Source organism: Macrobrachium nipponense, chromosome 35 (genome assembly GCF_015104395.2).
Source record: "Macrobrachium nipponense isolate FS-2020 chromosome 35, ASM1510439v2, whole genome shotgun sequence".
Taxonomy (NCBI): Eukaryota; Metazoa; Arthropoda; class Malacostraca; order Decapoda; family Palaemonidae; genus Macrobrachium; species Macrobrachium nipponense.
In genome coordinates this window covers 17,136,050-17,153,359 of record NC_061096.1, presented here as the reverse complement: position 1 = coordinate 17,153,359, position 17,310 = coordinate 17,136,050, and the positions used below count along the sequence as shown (strand labels likewise).

Sequence of the window (17,310 nt, the reverse complement as noted above, 5' to 3'; positions counted from 1 at the left end):
ACATACACAAATATATATATATGTATATGTATGTACGTATATGCATGCATGTACATTCATAAACAATAAACCACAAATATCGTTAAATGTCCAAGTCTCTATACCTTGGGAATACGCAACTTACATCCATGGGAAACTATGATAGATAAGAGCTTCGTCGCCTGTGGGATTTGAATCGCTGCCTGGTTCGAATCCCACTGGTGACGAAGCACTTATCAAATATAATTCCCCTTGGGCATAAGCGTTTCCGAGGTATAATGAATTGTTGGACGTTAAACGATATATTTTTGCCTTAATATTCGTAAATATAAATTTTTTTTACGGTGTTTGTTATGACAATATCCATATTATACATACACAATATTTATAAACATACACGCACACACACACACACATATATCTATATATATATATATATATATATATATATATATATATATATATATATATACACATACACATCACACACACACACAGCATCACACACACACACACATATATATATATATATATATATATATATATATATATATATATATATATATATATATATAGTAGATTCACATCAACCGTGCATTTGACGTTCTAGGCCCGCCTTCCCTTACGACGGTCCTGATTGGCTGTTGATAAGCCAATCACGGGGTTGGAAACTCTCAGTCTCTCGAGAGAGTTCACATAGGCAGGATGTATGCTCCACATCTCCTGTTTCCAGCCCTGTCATTGGCATATCAACAGCCAATCAGGAGCGTCGTATGGGACTAGCCTAGACATCAAATGCACGGCCTGATGTGAATCTACTATAGTACATATACACATCAGTGTGTGTGTACGTGTATGTGTCAACATTAAAGTCAGCAGCCGAACGATTCCTTCCACCAAACCAAAACGATTTCCCAGCCGGAATGAACAACACCTCACCTTCCATCAGGCGGCAAAGACTTCCCGTTCCTCAGCCAAGTGATGGACGTGATAGGATGTCCTTGCACCACGCATCGGAACTCAGCTGTCTTCCCCATATCCACAACAAGGCGACGAGGAGATACATGCACGCTCAGGGGCTCTGAAATTCCAGAGGAAACAAGCAACGAATGAGTGACTAGAAGCATCGGGGTACATAAACAGTATATGAGATATGATATAATATATATATATATATATATATATATATATATATATATATATATATATATATATGACAGGTAAAAATGTTCTGTTACAACAGAATTCCATCTATTTTCTCTCTATATTCTGGCGTTTTTAATGGCTCCTTTTATTAGATATATATATATATATATATATATATATATATATATATATATATATGTATATATATATATATATATATATATATATATATATATATATATATATTATATTTATATACCTCAAGTATAAAAGGCCCATTAAAACAAATGTAATTTAAAGCTAAGGACTATACTTTGTATTGAAATACTTGTTTATTTGACCGCCTAACTCAGTCATATACATTCTTATAATTACATACGAGTATACTTCATATATGTATTCAGTATTATTTAACTATATGCAATAATTTTTTTGTCTAAATATCAATTGCAACATTATATTATCATCCTAATTTACAGACAGGGTAGGCTTCTTGATTAAAACGACTGACGAAAATATCATTGCTATCTTCGTATGGACGACAATAATTAGACTATGAATGCCCACAAACATTTGTTTTAATGCGTGACTGTAACCTATCAATCTATAACTTCGTGTTTCGAGGCTCTTACTGGAACACTTTCGAAAATGCTGACGAAAGTTTCGGGACTGCAAAATGATTTAAAGAATTATAGACAGACTCGTGGAAACAGTCTATAAACATCACAATCATTATTTTACTTTCAGAATATTATTGATATTATTTTCTCGTATCGAGCGGTAAGAAGAAAACACCTAGCTAACGATGAACTTGGGAGAAAGGAAAATAATAATAAAAATATTTATCGTTCATGACAATCACGAAGCATAAATCAAAACAAATCAAATAGTTTGAAAGTTCTGTAACCTTAATCATGTTTTTGGTTGGAAAAAAAATTCACAATAGAAAAGATTGCCGAGGCGTATGGCAATATTTGCATAACTACCCAAAAGTCAAGGAATATTTTTAAAACCACTTTCGATAGGAAGATAATGGTGTAAGAAAGTGTGACCCAGGAAGACAGCCGCCACTAATTAGTGGTCTGTAAAACGACAGACTTCAATATTCGTATCATGACCTCGAAATGAGTAGCCGTGAGCGAGCTCTCACGAAAGGCATTACTATGATCAATCCTCGGAAGCACTTCCTGGAGGAGGATCCTTCGGGAGGAGTTTAAGATACTCTTGACCCTAACGTAAAACTCCGGCAGGTACTTGAAATATAGGACGCACACTCCTCCTTCCCACGGATATTCGCCTTATTTCCACAACTTGCAAACACTTCTCTCTCTCTCTCTCTCTCTCTCTCTCTCTCTCTCTCTCTCTGAGAGAGAGAGAGAGAGAGAGAGAGAGAGGTCAGCAGTAGAAGAAACCCAATACCTATTTATCGGAATAAACTGGGTAGGTATTTAAAAAACTGAGACTATATGAGAGCCCCTTGACGTTGCTATGCAAGGGAAGAAGCAGCTGTTAATTACGGCATTTTCTCGCAGTTAAAAACAATAAAACTTTCTCTGGAATGACAAGTTAAAGTTTAATTAAACTGTTTGAAAGGCACCAGGATGAAACTGAAGTAAAGCTTGATCGAAATCCAGTTGTAGCCACAAATAATGAGCATAAAAGAAAAATATCTTCTTTCTCATCTTTTACTTCAATTTAGGAACTTGAAGTATTCATCAATATTCCCTAAATGGCAAAACATAATCCATAGTGAATTATGATTCATAGACATGAGTATCGGCCATCACATTAAGTACCGTTATGACTTTAGTATGCGTATTACCCTAATTTCTCAAGGATCTACAAACTATATCTTTAATAAAGAAGTTATCAGTGTACAATGTCAAGTAACGTTTATAAGAATTTTGTCTAAAACAAACAGCGGATTCTTAATGGAAATAGCTTTCAGTAGGGAATGTAGAAAAATGGGGGAAAAAGTTTTCAGGGTGCTGGGAATCGCTAAAAGGATTTTATAAGACTCTTCGCTATTTCCAGTAATGATAAAATAAAACAAATATAGTACACTGTAAAAGCTACAGGAGTATTCTGAATATTTAAGAACAGTCGCCAAAAGCATTCGAAGGTTTACCGATTCTTAAAGACACATTTTATGTTCAATATCTTTTAAGCTTTTGGACCATTCACATGTGAAAGACGGTATTAAAGCTTAAGAATTCATCTTCAGATACGTGCTGGAGAGTTTCAGCATTATGATACTGCTACGTACAATTCACATATAAAAGATAAATACAAGAACGCACCAGTTAAAACGATATGATAATGTAATAAAAAAGTGGAGAGAGAGAGAGAGAGAGAGAGAGAGAGAGAGAGAGAGAGAGAGAGAGAGAGGTGGGTTTGCATTCGTATTCTCTGATTTATTCCCAAGTCGACAAACACGTGAGCATTTCATCGTCATGCAAACACGAACGCGACGCGGCCTTGGTGTTGATACAACTATTACCACAGAAAACCATTACTGCATCTTACGCCTTGACTATAATGGCAGCCAAAAGGCGGTCACATAAGTTAGCCCCTCTGTTTCCTAGGAAGTGTAGATAGCTTAAGGTCATTCTGCCTATCATTGCTTTCTGAACAATACTCAGTTGTTTCTTTCTTTCAAAATAATTTTTTTCAGAGGGTGGTGGAGTTGCAGTAAATAATTATAGTTTCCATTTTTTACTTAGTCATTTTTATTTCTCTCTGAGGGAATAATAAACGATTTCTTTTCTTGTTTTTAAATCACTAAAATTCTGGTAGTATCATAAGACTTATTTTTCCGGCTTTGTCCGACTACCTATCCGCGCTTTATTCTGTCCGCCATCAGATCTAAAAGCCTACAGAGGCCAGAGGGCGGCAAATTGGTATGTTGATCATCCACCCTCCAATCATCGAACATACCGAATTGCAACCCTCTAACCTCAGTAGTTTTTATTTTATTCATGGTTAAATTTAGCCATGGATCGTGCATCTGGCAGCGCTTTCTGGAGATCTAAGAGACAACATCACTCTACCGGATCTGGGAGCCAACTGAAGTGTTACTGATCGTTCGTTGCTGACGGTTTTATACAAAATTATCCGTTGTACAGAAAACTCGATTGCGCAGAATAAACTTCGGCGTATTTTTTACTTGTTTTTTCACTTAGCCAATCTTTATTTTCAGTGTTTCTTTGGAAATGATTCTACCTTTTAAATGTATTCTCTTTAACATGAAACGCAAAAAAAACTTAGTAAATATAGATAATTATAAACTTGGCATTTTGCACCTATTTTCAATTCAGCATCATTATCACTGATGCAGGTAATGATTACTGTGATGTAATTCCTTTAATTATGGTATTACGAATAATCGTGAAGACTGCACCTTCAAATACATTTCCATGATTATCAGTTGTAGGAAAAATTATATCACTACTTTCAGCGGAAGAGCTTTGATTAAGTGCATTACAGTTGAATTATGCAGGCAAGACTCGACGAGGAATGCACGTATACAGCATAGAATTCCTATCTTCATAAACTAAATTTGGGCTTTTGCTGAAGGAAACTCCCAAGATATTCCGCAGGGAAGTTCAAAGGCAACTTCCATGATCAGCCTCAGTTAAGAAATAATACTGACACGAAGATTTTGCCAGGTTCATATAACATGAGAGCCTTCAAAGTAGTGTAAAAATGTTAGCAAATTACTGACATACTTTGGCAGTGCGCACATCTACATCTACTAAAGATATGGATCGTTCATTGATAGTGCAAGCCCGTCGGGGATGACCGTAAAACATAAACAAAAGACTGTAAATATCAAAATGATAATGACCACCAAGAAATATTAGTCCTAGATAACGACCCCTGGGGTCACTACCTAGCGAAGATCCAAAGATATATATTAAAGGTATTTAAGACGTCTTTTCAATCATGAACAATGAAGGGACTTCGAAAAATAAGGTTCAAACTATACAACATCATCGACGTCAATCGAATTTCGACGTTTCTCAAATAAACTATACTTACCAGTCACCCTCAAAGTCACCTCGACTGTCTCGCCCCCGACGCTGTTGTTGACGAAGCACATGTACTGTCCCTGGTCACCCACGCCCACTCCTGATATGATCAAGAGTCCGCCCACCTGGCTATGGCGAGACGACCCACCGACGACTCCGGACATGGCTCCTTCGCCCACCCTCACCCACCTGCAACGGGAAACAACCAGTGATGAAATAAAATCCGCGCCCTCGTCAAATTTATGCGATAATAGCACACACACACATTATATAAATATATTTCAATAACAAGTCAGTTTCACAGTCACAGATATCGTAATTGTCAATTAAGAGAGAAATGGGCTTTTTATGAACCATAAAAAGAGAACATCTGTCATTTCATTGCCAGCTACAATGACTAACTATCACTGTAAAAGTGATTCAGTACTGAAACACACAGCGACATGCAAGTGCTCTACGTCCTTGACTACTTTAAGTCCATAAAAAGCACATTTTTCATTTAATTAACGCTGTAACACACATGGATCTCGTTTAGGGCGACGGAAAGGTTCAAGAACCCCTGTAGCCTACATATAATATCGTGAAGATGAACAAACACAGAAAGGAAAATGTTAGGGAATCTGTCTTCTAGAATAAATTCAAGATGTCATTACAGAAGATTTTCCCTTTAATTAACGAGTTATTGTAAGCATTATAAGAAAATTATTGCAGCTAGTAATCACAGAGTGACACCGGAAAAGATTGGGACACACGTCCGAAAGGTTGCAGACATTTTATTAAAGTGGGAAACTTTAAAAAATGTGATCATTATTGAATTAGGCAAAGAGTACAGAAGTCATTGGACAATATGAAAGAAAACACTTCGGTGAGGGTGCGTTCAGTTTGAAGTATGAGGAATATCATCACAAAGCTATTACAGTCATTATTCTCACACACGCTTTGCTTCCACAAAATTTGAAACGGAAATACCATCAGTTTATCATATCTTTATCAACGTTGCTAATGTCGCATTCTTCATTAATCGGATACGTGATACTGGATTTGTTGCCATCTGCTGCTTCATCACAGTAAAAACTGAAAATATGTTCAAACGGGCAAAAGATATATACGTCTTTTAGGAATGTCTGAAACCTTTGGTCAAACTGTACCATAATTCTCTGACTTCAACAAGGACATGAATTTCATTCGATAATAATATCATATCAATAAAGTTCATCCACCGAATGACTCTCTCTCTCTCTCTCTCTCTCTCTCTCTCTCTCTCTCTCTCTCTCTCTTTCTCTCTCTCTCTCTCTCTCTCTCTCTCTTTGTGCTTCAAAATGTCTAGCAAAGTGAGATGACATTCTCCACAAGATCACCATCTTCCCACTGTCATTTGCTATTCCTTGTCTCCTTTGTAGGCGTCTGCTGCCGTCACAGCAGCAACAGCAGCAGCAGAAGACCCAGGAAGAATCTTCGATGAAGCCGGGACCGATCGCGGGAGAGTACGGAAAGTCTATACATCGAACTACTAGTTGTTTGGCGAGTGAGATGACGAAACAAGACACAAAGGGCGATATTGACCAACGCGTGTTGAATGAACTCCTGGGAGTTCTATTCCAGGAAAGAGAGGAGGAAAAAAAAGGAAGAGAAAATTAAAGGCATCCTGCAACTAGGTAAAAGGAAAAGGAGAGAGAGAGAGAGGGAGAGAAAGAGAGAGATACAAGGATTTAGGATGCCTCAAAGATTTGTTAGTCCATCCGAGGAGACATCATGTGCTCACTTATCTGTAGGAGCAGGTTTTACTGTTCATTCACAGTGCCCTAATGCTTTTGTCTAGCTTTCTTTTAAACTCTTCCACACTGTTGCTGTTTACAACTTCTGGTGGCATTTTATTCCACGTGTTACGTATCTTGTATGTAAAGAGAGAGAGATGAAAATGGAAAAATGGTTTAATGCTGACTAGACTTCCCTATGATAGAATGTGGGTGTTCATTCCAGCCATATGGAATACAGTAGATGGGAATCTATAACAGACGGTTCTCTGTAAAGCACTTTTACCAATGGGATATTATTTTCGAGTTACTTTCCCCCTGTCAGGATGAACTTATAAGCCCTTTTACCCATAGGCCAATGAAATGGATAATTTACTGTTCTTAACTTGGAGAGTCTAAATTCCGTCAGCGTTGAAAATTCTTTCTGAAATCTAAGGTGTTGGAAATACTTTCAGGAAGTGTTTCGTCACACCAGAATATGCTCATAATAACCGGGTTTCATTCTGGGCATAAATATGACTTTATATCCAGCGTTTAAAAAGTTACGAATTTATTTCACAGCCTGTGAAATACTGCAAAAATTATCATGCGGACTGACTAGAAGACACTTTTTAAAGGAAACTAATGTTTTTTGGAATGGAATGAAATATAGAGTTTAGACCAAAGCCCAAGCGCTGGGACCCATGAGTTCATTTAGCGCTGGAAGGGAAACTGTCTGAAAGGCGTAACAGGAGTAAAACCTCACAGTTGCACAATGAAACAATTGTTAGGAGAGGGTGGACAGTAAGAAGGAAGAAAGAGGATGTGAATGGGGGTACAGTAAAAAGAATTAAAGGAATTTCAGCTGGGGGCCGAAGGGAAGTTGCAAAGAACCTTTAGTAATACCTACAGTGTGCCACGAGAGGTGAACTGACGGCACTAACCCCTTACTGGGACTAATGTTTTTGGTGTAGAGACCAATCACGCGAGGATGAGACAATATTGTTAGAAATACGTGAAAGTTCGAAAATATATTAAACTATATGCTCATACAAATACTCGTGTCATGATTTGATTCAAAATTTAGCCGACAGCCTTGTTCCAGCAGGCGACTCCATGTTACAAGGTTACAAATTCCCCTGCATTTCACACGTGCCACACTAACTCCAAACAAGTTATGAAGTGGCAGACCTATCAGAGGAGAAGCTGGTATTTCATAAAAATTATTGAAATAAATATGCATTGATATACCTCTGTTATGCTTTTTATCGAATAAAAATTAAGCATTCTGAAATTGCTCTATAAATAATGTGCCATACATCAAACGCTGTTCTTAAGTTTGCTGTACAATATAGAGAGACCAAATTAATTCGTTGCTTTTTTAAATGGGGTTATTACCATAAGTCATATTTTCTTTACGCTTCCGCAAAAAAAGGATTTCCTCGTGAGCACAAGCGAAATATCATAAGTATTTACGCACCTCCACACGTTCATCACTCAATTAGTTGACAAACATTAGTGCCACCTAGGATTTAATGTCCCCTATACAACTTTTGGCACCATATGTGTTACCATCTATGAAGTATTTAAAAATCAAAATACCATGTAAACTTATACTAGAACTCCATCATTTCAGAGGATAACTCAAGTAATAATTTTGTCGAAATATATGAAAATAATTCTTGTCAGAGGAAGTCTTCATTGTATCTATCTGCTTCCCGGCTTTGTTCAGAAGTGAAGTCGACAACGCCCCGCTTCGTTCAGAGAGTGCACCGTGACCTTTCGTCTCGAGACCCTGTGTTCACTTGACTTTCCTCCATCACTCACGTTCTGCCATTTGAATGGACCGAAAAGTCACCGAAATCGGTTTTAGAAGCTCCTAAAAACCTCACATTATCGGGAGCATAGCTTTGATACAATGATTTCGATAGAAATGATGGGAAGATATGGAAAAGTTTCGTCTCAACAAAGTCACTTTGCATCGGGAAAAAAATCATAACTCGGTGTTTATTCAGCTATGTACATCTTGCCTTCAGGAGGCCTACGAATAAGACATCATATATATATATATATATATATATATATATATATATATATATATATATATATATATATATATATATATATATAATGAGCAACTGGAAAAGAAATTATTTCATGTAAATCAGTACTAACCTGAAACTAAACTAAGTAATGAAATCAGTAAACACAGACAATCTGGTACGCTTATAAATACGCACAAGTACGCAGAAATACGCAAATATAGTATATCTCTCAAAGGTCACCTGCCTGAAAATAGCATCCGAGGAAGTTGGTACCGCATGTTAAGGTCATATCTTTCCTTCTTCGAATAGCCAAAGCTTTGTGAACTCCTTGAGATGCAGGTGTGATGTTAACTACGGTAACGAGTTCGTTGCTTGATTTCAGTTCTTTAATGCATAGTCATATTTTCAGCATTTTCTTTTCATATTCTCTATGTATTTCACTTTACTTCCTCTTACCTCTTCCTAATGGACACCATATTCTTTGGAAGCTTGAATTTCAAGTCAATCGCAAGTGTGAACTTGTTTATTAAGAATAGGTTTCATCTACTGAATAATAATAATAATAATATCAACAGGTCTGGATGAACATTGGAGTTTACTTTGATTTCTAATTAATCTTTCGATAAATGTAAGACGTGCAGAGCAGGGATGATTACGACCAAATTAAATTGCTGCACTGATACTTAACCTGACCAGCATTCAGGCAATTTGGAATTTTGTGAAACTGTATTCAGTTTTATGTTTTCAGGATGAACGTTTAGGAAAAAGCTCTCAACATTAGGAAATAAGAATGCATGGACTATTAGACAAGCCAATCACTTCTTTAATTACTTGATTGCGGCATTAAAAGATTCGTCGTATCAGTAGGGCGGTAGGAAATTCATGACAGATTCATCTCCAGAAATTTACATACTTTTCATATTCTGCCACTTATGGGAATTATTTTCGTCATCATAAAGAAATTCATTTCAAAATGATAAACGCAGTTGTTTTTCCATGTCCGCATCATCTCTTAACCTTCGCGAGATACGTTAAAATTACTGTATAATAACGAGGCAATACCCCTGCTTATATTATTCTCGCTAGAGGCTTTGAACTTCTCATGTACTTCGCTTAACTTACGGATGGACGGTCTGGATTAAAGAGGTTTCCATTATTCGCTGAAAGTGATGTGGTGTTGAAAGTACGAACAATGAGACTGTCGGTAAGATTAAACATTTGATACGTGAACAATCTGCAGCCTTCATAAACCATTTCTAAATGTCCCTAAAGAGATGTAATTTCACTTAGCAGAAAAGCTACTACAGAGTAACTCAGAGGACAGCTATTCTTTCAGGTCGATCTCCTCAGGGGGCTCTCTGCTGTAGATCACACAAGGTGGTATTCTCTAACACGAGAGAACTAGAGTATCTACTGGTAATTTCCTTTGAAGATTTTGCGAACATCCAGTATTATAACCCGTTGGCAAGGATACTGTCCCCTCTGACGCTTAGTACCATCACTCACGAAAAGAGAATTGATAAAGGGGTCATCTACGAAAACGACAAAGGTGTTGTAGCTAGAAACACCTATGAACCATCTGTCCAGAATTCTCTGAAAGAAAGTTATTTACGAGTGGATAAGATAAATCCACCAAAAACGCCATTTGTTGCATACTTAAGCATTCTATGTTGGTCATCGACCAGAAGTCATAATACCTTTTGATATTATATTGAAGCAGAAAATACGCACGCCATTCCTAGATTCAGATTTGAAACCTGTTCCAAGCAGCTAACAGCCAGGCAACTAAAGTTAGGACACACATCTGACATAGCACTAAGATGGCACTAGATTTTAAAAAGCCCTACACTTCCCACCCGAGGAAGAGAGCAGACCAAAATTTCACAATCTGTCACATTTCAGTCTTCAGATGACATTTCATTCCCTTCAACTCCAACAAAACCCGTTTTGCTTCAAGAACTGTCGATCACTTTGTTTGTTTGTTTGTTTGTTTGCATGGTGTTTTTACGTTGCATGGAAACAGTGGTTATTCAGCAACGGGACCAATGACTTTACGTGACTTCCGAACCACGTCGAGTGTGAACTATCACCAGAAACACACATCTCTCACACCTTAATGGAATGCCCAAGAATCGAACTCGCGGCCTCCGAGGTGGTACGCCAACGCAATACCGACCACGCCACTGAGGCTCTTGCCATTGCCGATCACTTTGTCTAAATTGTATTCAAATGCCCCTAAAAATTTCTGACGCATGAATAAAGTATTCATCCCTACTAAATTCACCAAAATTTCCGATGCTGTCTGTTAATTAATATACGTATTTTTCCCGTTTAACAAAACACACGAAGTAAAAGGAGAGGCAATTGTTTAGTAAATTCAGACACCCACGCTCCTGTTTACAGCGAGATCGGGCCCTTTCATTTAATCCCCCCCCCCACCCCCCCCACCCCTCGCCCAACCCACCCTTCCACATTTTCTTCTACATCAACATGTCAATTGATTTCCATGAATAAGCATACCACCTACTTTTCAAAACACACTCATGCAGGTTGCATAAATATCTGCGTACTCGTGTGTGTATGCTATGTATTTATGCATCTATTCATGTGGATATTTCCGAAGGTTTAAGCGTCTTTTAACTAAATCTATTTGGAACACAACTGTGTCCTTCTCTTTTTTTTCGTAGAACTGAAAGCTTGTCATTGATTCAGTTACGCAATGCCTCTTTTCATTAACGAGAGAATTTAAGAGACGATAAAACAAATAAAGCAAGCAATTGGGGATGAATGTCACAGCATCAAACACGGCGTACGCTTTAACAAAAGCCAAAATAGAAAAAAAGAGAAAAAGCAAAGGTTGATAAATCTATTTACTATTCAATGGTATCGTTCCATGTGCTAAAGAATACTCAATTCATAGGGAGAATTTAATTCCAGGGGTCTTCGCACATCTAGCGAACTTATCCGGAGACACCCCCTCCCCCCAACCAAGGCATCTCCCCCCCACCCCACCTGCCCCAGCCCCACGCCCAGGTAAACCTCAGGTAATGCCTATTGTCCATGCATCATACGAATAGCATCAGTTGTATTGTTCTTGTTATTTTCTTCTTTTTATGCAGAATGATATCGCACAAAATCAACACAGGATGGGCTCTCATAAATTATGACAAAGGTCACACCTAAATACAGCAAGTTATTTAACTTTTCTGCGTAAATTTCATTGTTGTTGATTTTTTCATTCGTTCTTTGCTATTTCTCTCTCTCTCTCTCTCTCTCTCTCTCTCTCTCTCTCTATCTCTCTCTCTCCACATGGGACTGATACCTTTGAATACTTAAAAGTATTTTTATAAGCATAATTTTCGCTTAAGTAACGTTTGTTGGAAGAATGTCAACGAAACGTGAAATAAAGAAAAAAGTGATATAACAAAAGAAACAAAAAACATGTACCAAATAACGAGAGGCATCTTCATAAAGAATAAATTAGACAAAGTTTAAACGCGAGCTTGAGCAGGGTGAATGTATTATATTTTGAAAAAACAACAATTTCTGCAGTTTGGTAATGGAATGTGAGTGCTAAAATGGTTTCTCAGTGAAGTGAATTGAAATTTATATATCTGGAAATCTTTTAATAATCATTTCTAAACGCTTTCGTCTCTCTGAGGTATTTGGATCACTTTTCTTGGGGTTAGGCGTCTGCCAGATCGATTTTCCTTCAGTTCTACTAAGGATAATGACATTAAGTCCCTAGCCCATCCGATCTCCGCCAAAAAAAACATGATAATGACATTCAACAAAAATGTAAGTAACTAACACTTTATCTTTTACAGACATTTGCGTTTTGTTTATTTTTAGTTTAGAATACTTTTATTTTATGAGGATGTTTCATGATAAACTTTCATAACTCAAAAAAACAAACATCTGTTTTGGAAGTCTAAACATGTTTCACAATAACCGGTAATAACTTCTATTCACCTAAATACTTTTTGCAAATGAGGGGAGTGTAAACTTTACATACGAGACTCTCTTGTTTCAAGAAGGTTTAGAATAGCATTTTTCATTTTGAACGAAAATATCCTTGTACTTTCCAAGGAAATGAACAAATTAATGTATATCTTTAAATGTTCAACTTGGGACTAAAACCCTCCAAGTCTCAAAACTTGAGAAACCTGAGTTATACAGATTCCTCCTTGTTAAAACATTTTCGTTCTCATACGTCTGCCATTGCTTCATCTTACTTCGCCTCTCTTGAAGACTTCGAAATAGATGATTATCATAAATTTATCTCCCAATTCTGTATGAAATATGCAGATAACTTCAATATAACTTGGGCCAGGTTCTCATGTAGGATCACATTTTCCTCACTCTACACTTTTCCTTCATCTTATCACGACTTCACAAACGCCTTCTATCTTATTTTAAAGTTGTTATACTGCACTTTTACGAAATACTATTTTTCTTTCGTCCCTTCATGCACACTTTCCCTATAGTTGTTTGAGACACTCGTCATTTACACAAAGTTACCAAATCTTTCTCGTTCCGGTTAACCCTCTGTCTGCTTCTCCCAATCTTCCATGTTATATTCTGTACTCCCCATCTATATAAGACCATCTTTGTCACTGCCACTATTTCTGACAAATACATTATAGCGTCGTCCTGACTTTTACTGACAAATACATTATAGCATCGTCCTGACTTTTAATGACAAATACATTATAGCATCGTCCTGACTTTTACTGACATATACATTATAGCATCGTCCTGACTTTTACTCACAAATGCATTATAGCATCGTCCTGACTTTTATTGTTACCGTGACATTGTCTAACATAGCACGTACCGTAAAACATTTCATACCATGCTCCAAAAGCGCCTTCCAGCATCTGATCTCTCCTGACATTCTTATCATTTCATGGACTTTGATTCTCAAGTCATTGGTAACCAACACTACTTTCTCCGTTCCATTTGTTTACACCAGACTGGTCCCGTACCAGATATTCTTACTTAACTCTGTATACTCAAATCATCCCATATGTGTAAACGCAAACGCGTCGCCAACGGAATTTAGCTATTCCGTAACTGTCACAATACAGATTTTTCATAATTATATTTCATAATATACAACAGTTCTTAACCTGTCAGACCTTTCATCTACCAAACTACAAACAGACATCCTTGCAGTTTTCATGTGTTTTACCCCCCCTCCCCCCACAAAAAAAATAAAACAAAATTATTATATATCAATCGGTACTGGTTGTTATTTTTCCAGAAAGCAGTCATTCTGCAGAATCCGGTCACTGATCAGGTGGTCAGTGTAGGCACGGGGTTAATACAGAAAATAAAAGACCTCACCTGTACGTAGGCGTTGGATGGCCTTGCGCAGCGCACGGCAGCACTGCCCATTCACCAGAACGCACAGTCACAGTCGATCGCTTATCCACGCTTAGCCTGGGCTTTTCGTTTCCATGAGGCTCTGCGGGAGGAAAAACATAACAAATCATTACGTCAAATGGAAACTGTGGAATGATGTTCTTTTGGTCACAAAAGTCCGTGTCTACTCCTGGACCTGATATGGAAAAGAAAGAGAAGAGAAGGAAGGAAAGATTATTATCAGATACAAAAGTATTCAGCGTAATGAGGAAACTGTCAGCGGGAGAAAAGGTGACTTCAGAGAGACGTTATTTCTGTGACGGATCTTAATCAGTACGAAATCCAGCGCCTTCCCCTCAATGGTTCAAAAGAGCAATTACCAAACCTTCCATGAAAACTGCATTATACCAATGGGCGTTGGCTCTTTTAAAAGGGAATGCTTACCTCTAATAGCATTAATTATGACATTAACAAAAGAAATAAGAGAATCAATGGCTAGCGTAATTCCTCCTTGCCACTTCGCTTTTGCAGCGAGGCAATGAGCGGTAATAACCGAGTCTGCAATAACCTGGAATCATGCAGTCTTGATGAACGCATTTTCTCTCTCTCCAATTTCTCTTCAGTTTTTGCGTCTGCAATTGTACAATTCCATTTCGCGAAGCCGTGTAATAATGTCAGCAACATGAGAGGCTCCGCTGGTAAATTTATGGTCGCGTCAGCAATACTCTCGTATTTTCTGTCAATTACTCTCTGGTGATCTGATGTTTGCATCTGAGGCAGTACAAGTTGCCTGCGCTTCTGATAGGATAGGTAAGGAAAGGTACTTAAGCCTCTGTCTGGGTCATGCAGACTGTGTAACTGACTATATGATCACTGCATGCTGATCAACTCTTCAGGGGCTCCTAGTCTCATAATCTACTGATACGACATCTCTGTTGATTTACAACGGCAATGTCTATTGATTCACAAAGGCAATGTCTGTGGGTTTACAACAGCAATGTCTGTAGGTTTACAAAGGCAATGTCTGTGGGTTTACAACGGCAATATCTGTTGATTCACAAAGGCAATGTCTGTGGGTTTACAACGGCAATGTCTGTGAGTTCACAAAAGCAATGTCTGTTGGTTCACTGACACAATATCTGTTGGTTTACAACACCAATGTCTGATTGTTTATGAAGGCAATATCTGCTGGCTTACTACGGCAATATCTGTTGGTTACGTTTTTACATGGGCAATACAGATTGCCCAATTCTAAACATGGGTAATGCAGCTTGCCAAAGCTTCCAGATAGACAATGTCGTTTTCCGAAGCCACTGTAAAGGCAATATAGACTGATTAATCATTAATAGGCTGCCATTAATTCTTCATGCAGATGTAGATTACCCAATTTCTTCCAGAAGCAATCACAAAATAAGAATAACCCACATAAGGCGTTCTATCTTTATTCTACCACTTTAAGGCTTTTGCTTGTGATCGGGCAACGAAAGGTAATATCGAATAAGAACGCTATATTTTACTTCAATAATATAATTTACTGGAACTAAAAATGGTGTTCAGACTAATTTTTTATGATCAGAAAAAGAAAAAGAGAGAGATTCAATGAAGATCAAAAATAAGAAACCTAAAAATTACTGTCATTTTTCTCGTTCATAAGCAAATTTTCACAACGGAAACGCTACAATGAGCGAATCAATCTTGCATGCAATTCTGACATGGTAATATGGGAACCACTTCTCCAGAATTGCTCAGGTATCAGCGGAAATTGAAACATATTCGAAACCGAGTCGGAGGGTTCCGGAATTGGCAACTCTTCTCTTTCAAAGGCTGTCGGCAGACTCCGAAAATCATATATATATATATATATATATATATATATATATATATATATATATATATATATATATATACATAGATACATATACATATACTATACATATACATATATATATAATATATATATATATATATGTGTTTATATATATATATATATATATATATATATATATATATATATGTTATATAAGATATATATATATATATATATATATATATATATATATATATATCTGCCTGTTCGTTAGACTATCCCTTGACTGTAAGTCTAAAATACAAATTCAATGTACAGATGGAATCGTTATGAGGTGAGGATTATAACGTTATACTTTTGAACCTGAGTTGGGTTCCCTATGCCCCAAGGAAAGAGAAATTCGATAATAATAATAATAATAATAATAAATATAATAATAATAATAATAATAATAATAATAATAATAATAATAATAATAATAATAATAATAATAATGAGGTTAAAACTCCAAGAAGGTTTCTGTTGATTCGTGAATTAGGAAAATTATCTGTTATCTTCCTCAGCACCATAATTGAAGGTATGCAATAATTATTCGCTAATCAATAGTAAGTCACCAATACTCCTCGAATCGATTCCCATTTTATTCACAGTTTTACTAACATTTCATGGCTTAATTCTTTCACTTTCTTTTTGCTTATCCAAGGAGACATTATCTATGATTTGATGACTTTGCTGAGTGTTAAAGAATTCCTATCTATCTATCTATCTATCTATATTTATATTAAATCAATGATCAATATTCTGTTGAACCAACTTGAGTGTTTGATTTTGTATTACTTCAATGTATCATTATTTTGCAGAACCTGTTTAGTTTTAAATGATATACTGAATAAGTCTGCCGGTACTTCGTGAAAACATGTTGAGTGTTATATAACATATAGATTAAATGTATCAGTGTCCAGAAAATCAAGTCGGGTGTTACATTCAAAACCAGTTCCTAACATTTTGCAGCGCTCAGTTTTCAAGCATGTGTGTTGCATGACGATACAGGGCTAAAAAGTGTTTGTCACTATAAATAAATCCGTAATTCATATTTAAAAATTTTGTTATTGTTTTGACAAAAATAACACGTTTGTTTTCCATTTGGCGCAAACATTTTTAACAAACTATTATGCCACGAAGATAACATGCGAAAGGTTGGT

At 36.7% G+C, this 17,310-nt stretch overlaps 1 protein-coding gene across 2 annotated transcripts in view; it reads right to left on the bottom strand.

The window, feature by feature from the left end:
- Positions 1–17,310, bottom strand: part of LOC135208445 (cell adhesion molecule Dscam1-like) — a 168,568-nt gene that overhangs the window by 59,392 nt on the left and 91,866 nt on the right. For both annotated transcript variants that reach the window (XM_064240630.1, XM_064240631.1), the window contains exons 7-9: positions 14,284–14,404; positions 5,167–5,345; positions 919–1,060 (exon numbers count right to left, since the gene is read on the bottom strand). In XM_064240630.1, the coding sequence (XP_064096700.1) occupies positions 919–1,060; positions 5,167–5,345; positions 14,284–14,404 (442 nt within the window). The remainder of the gene's footprint in view (positions 1–918; positions 1,061–5,166; positions 5,346–14,283; positions 14,405–17,310) is intronic.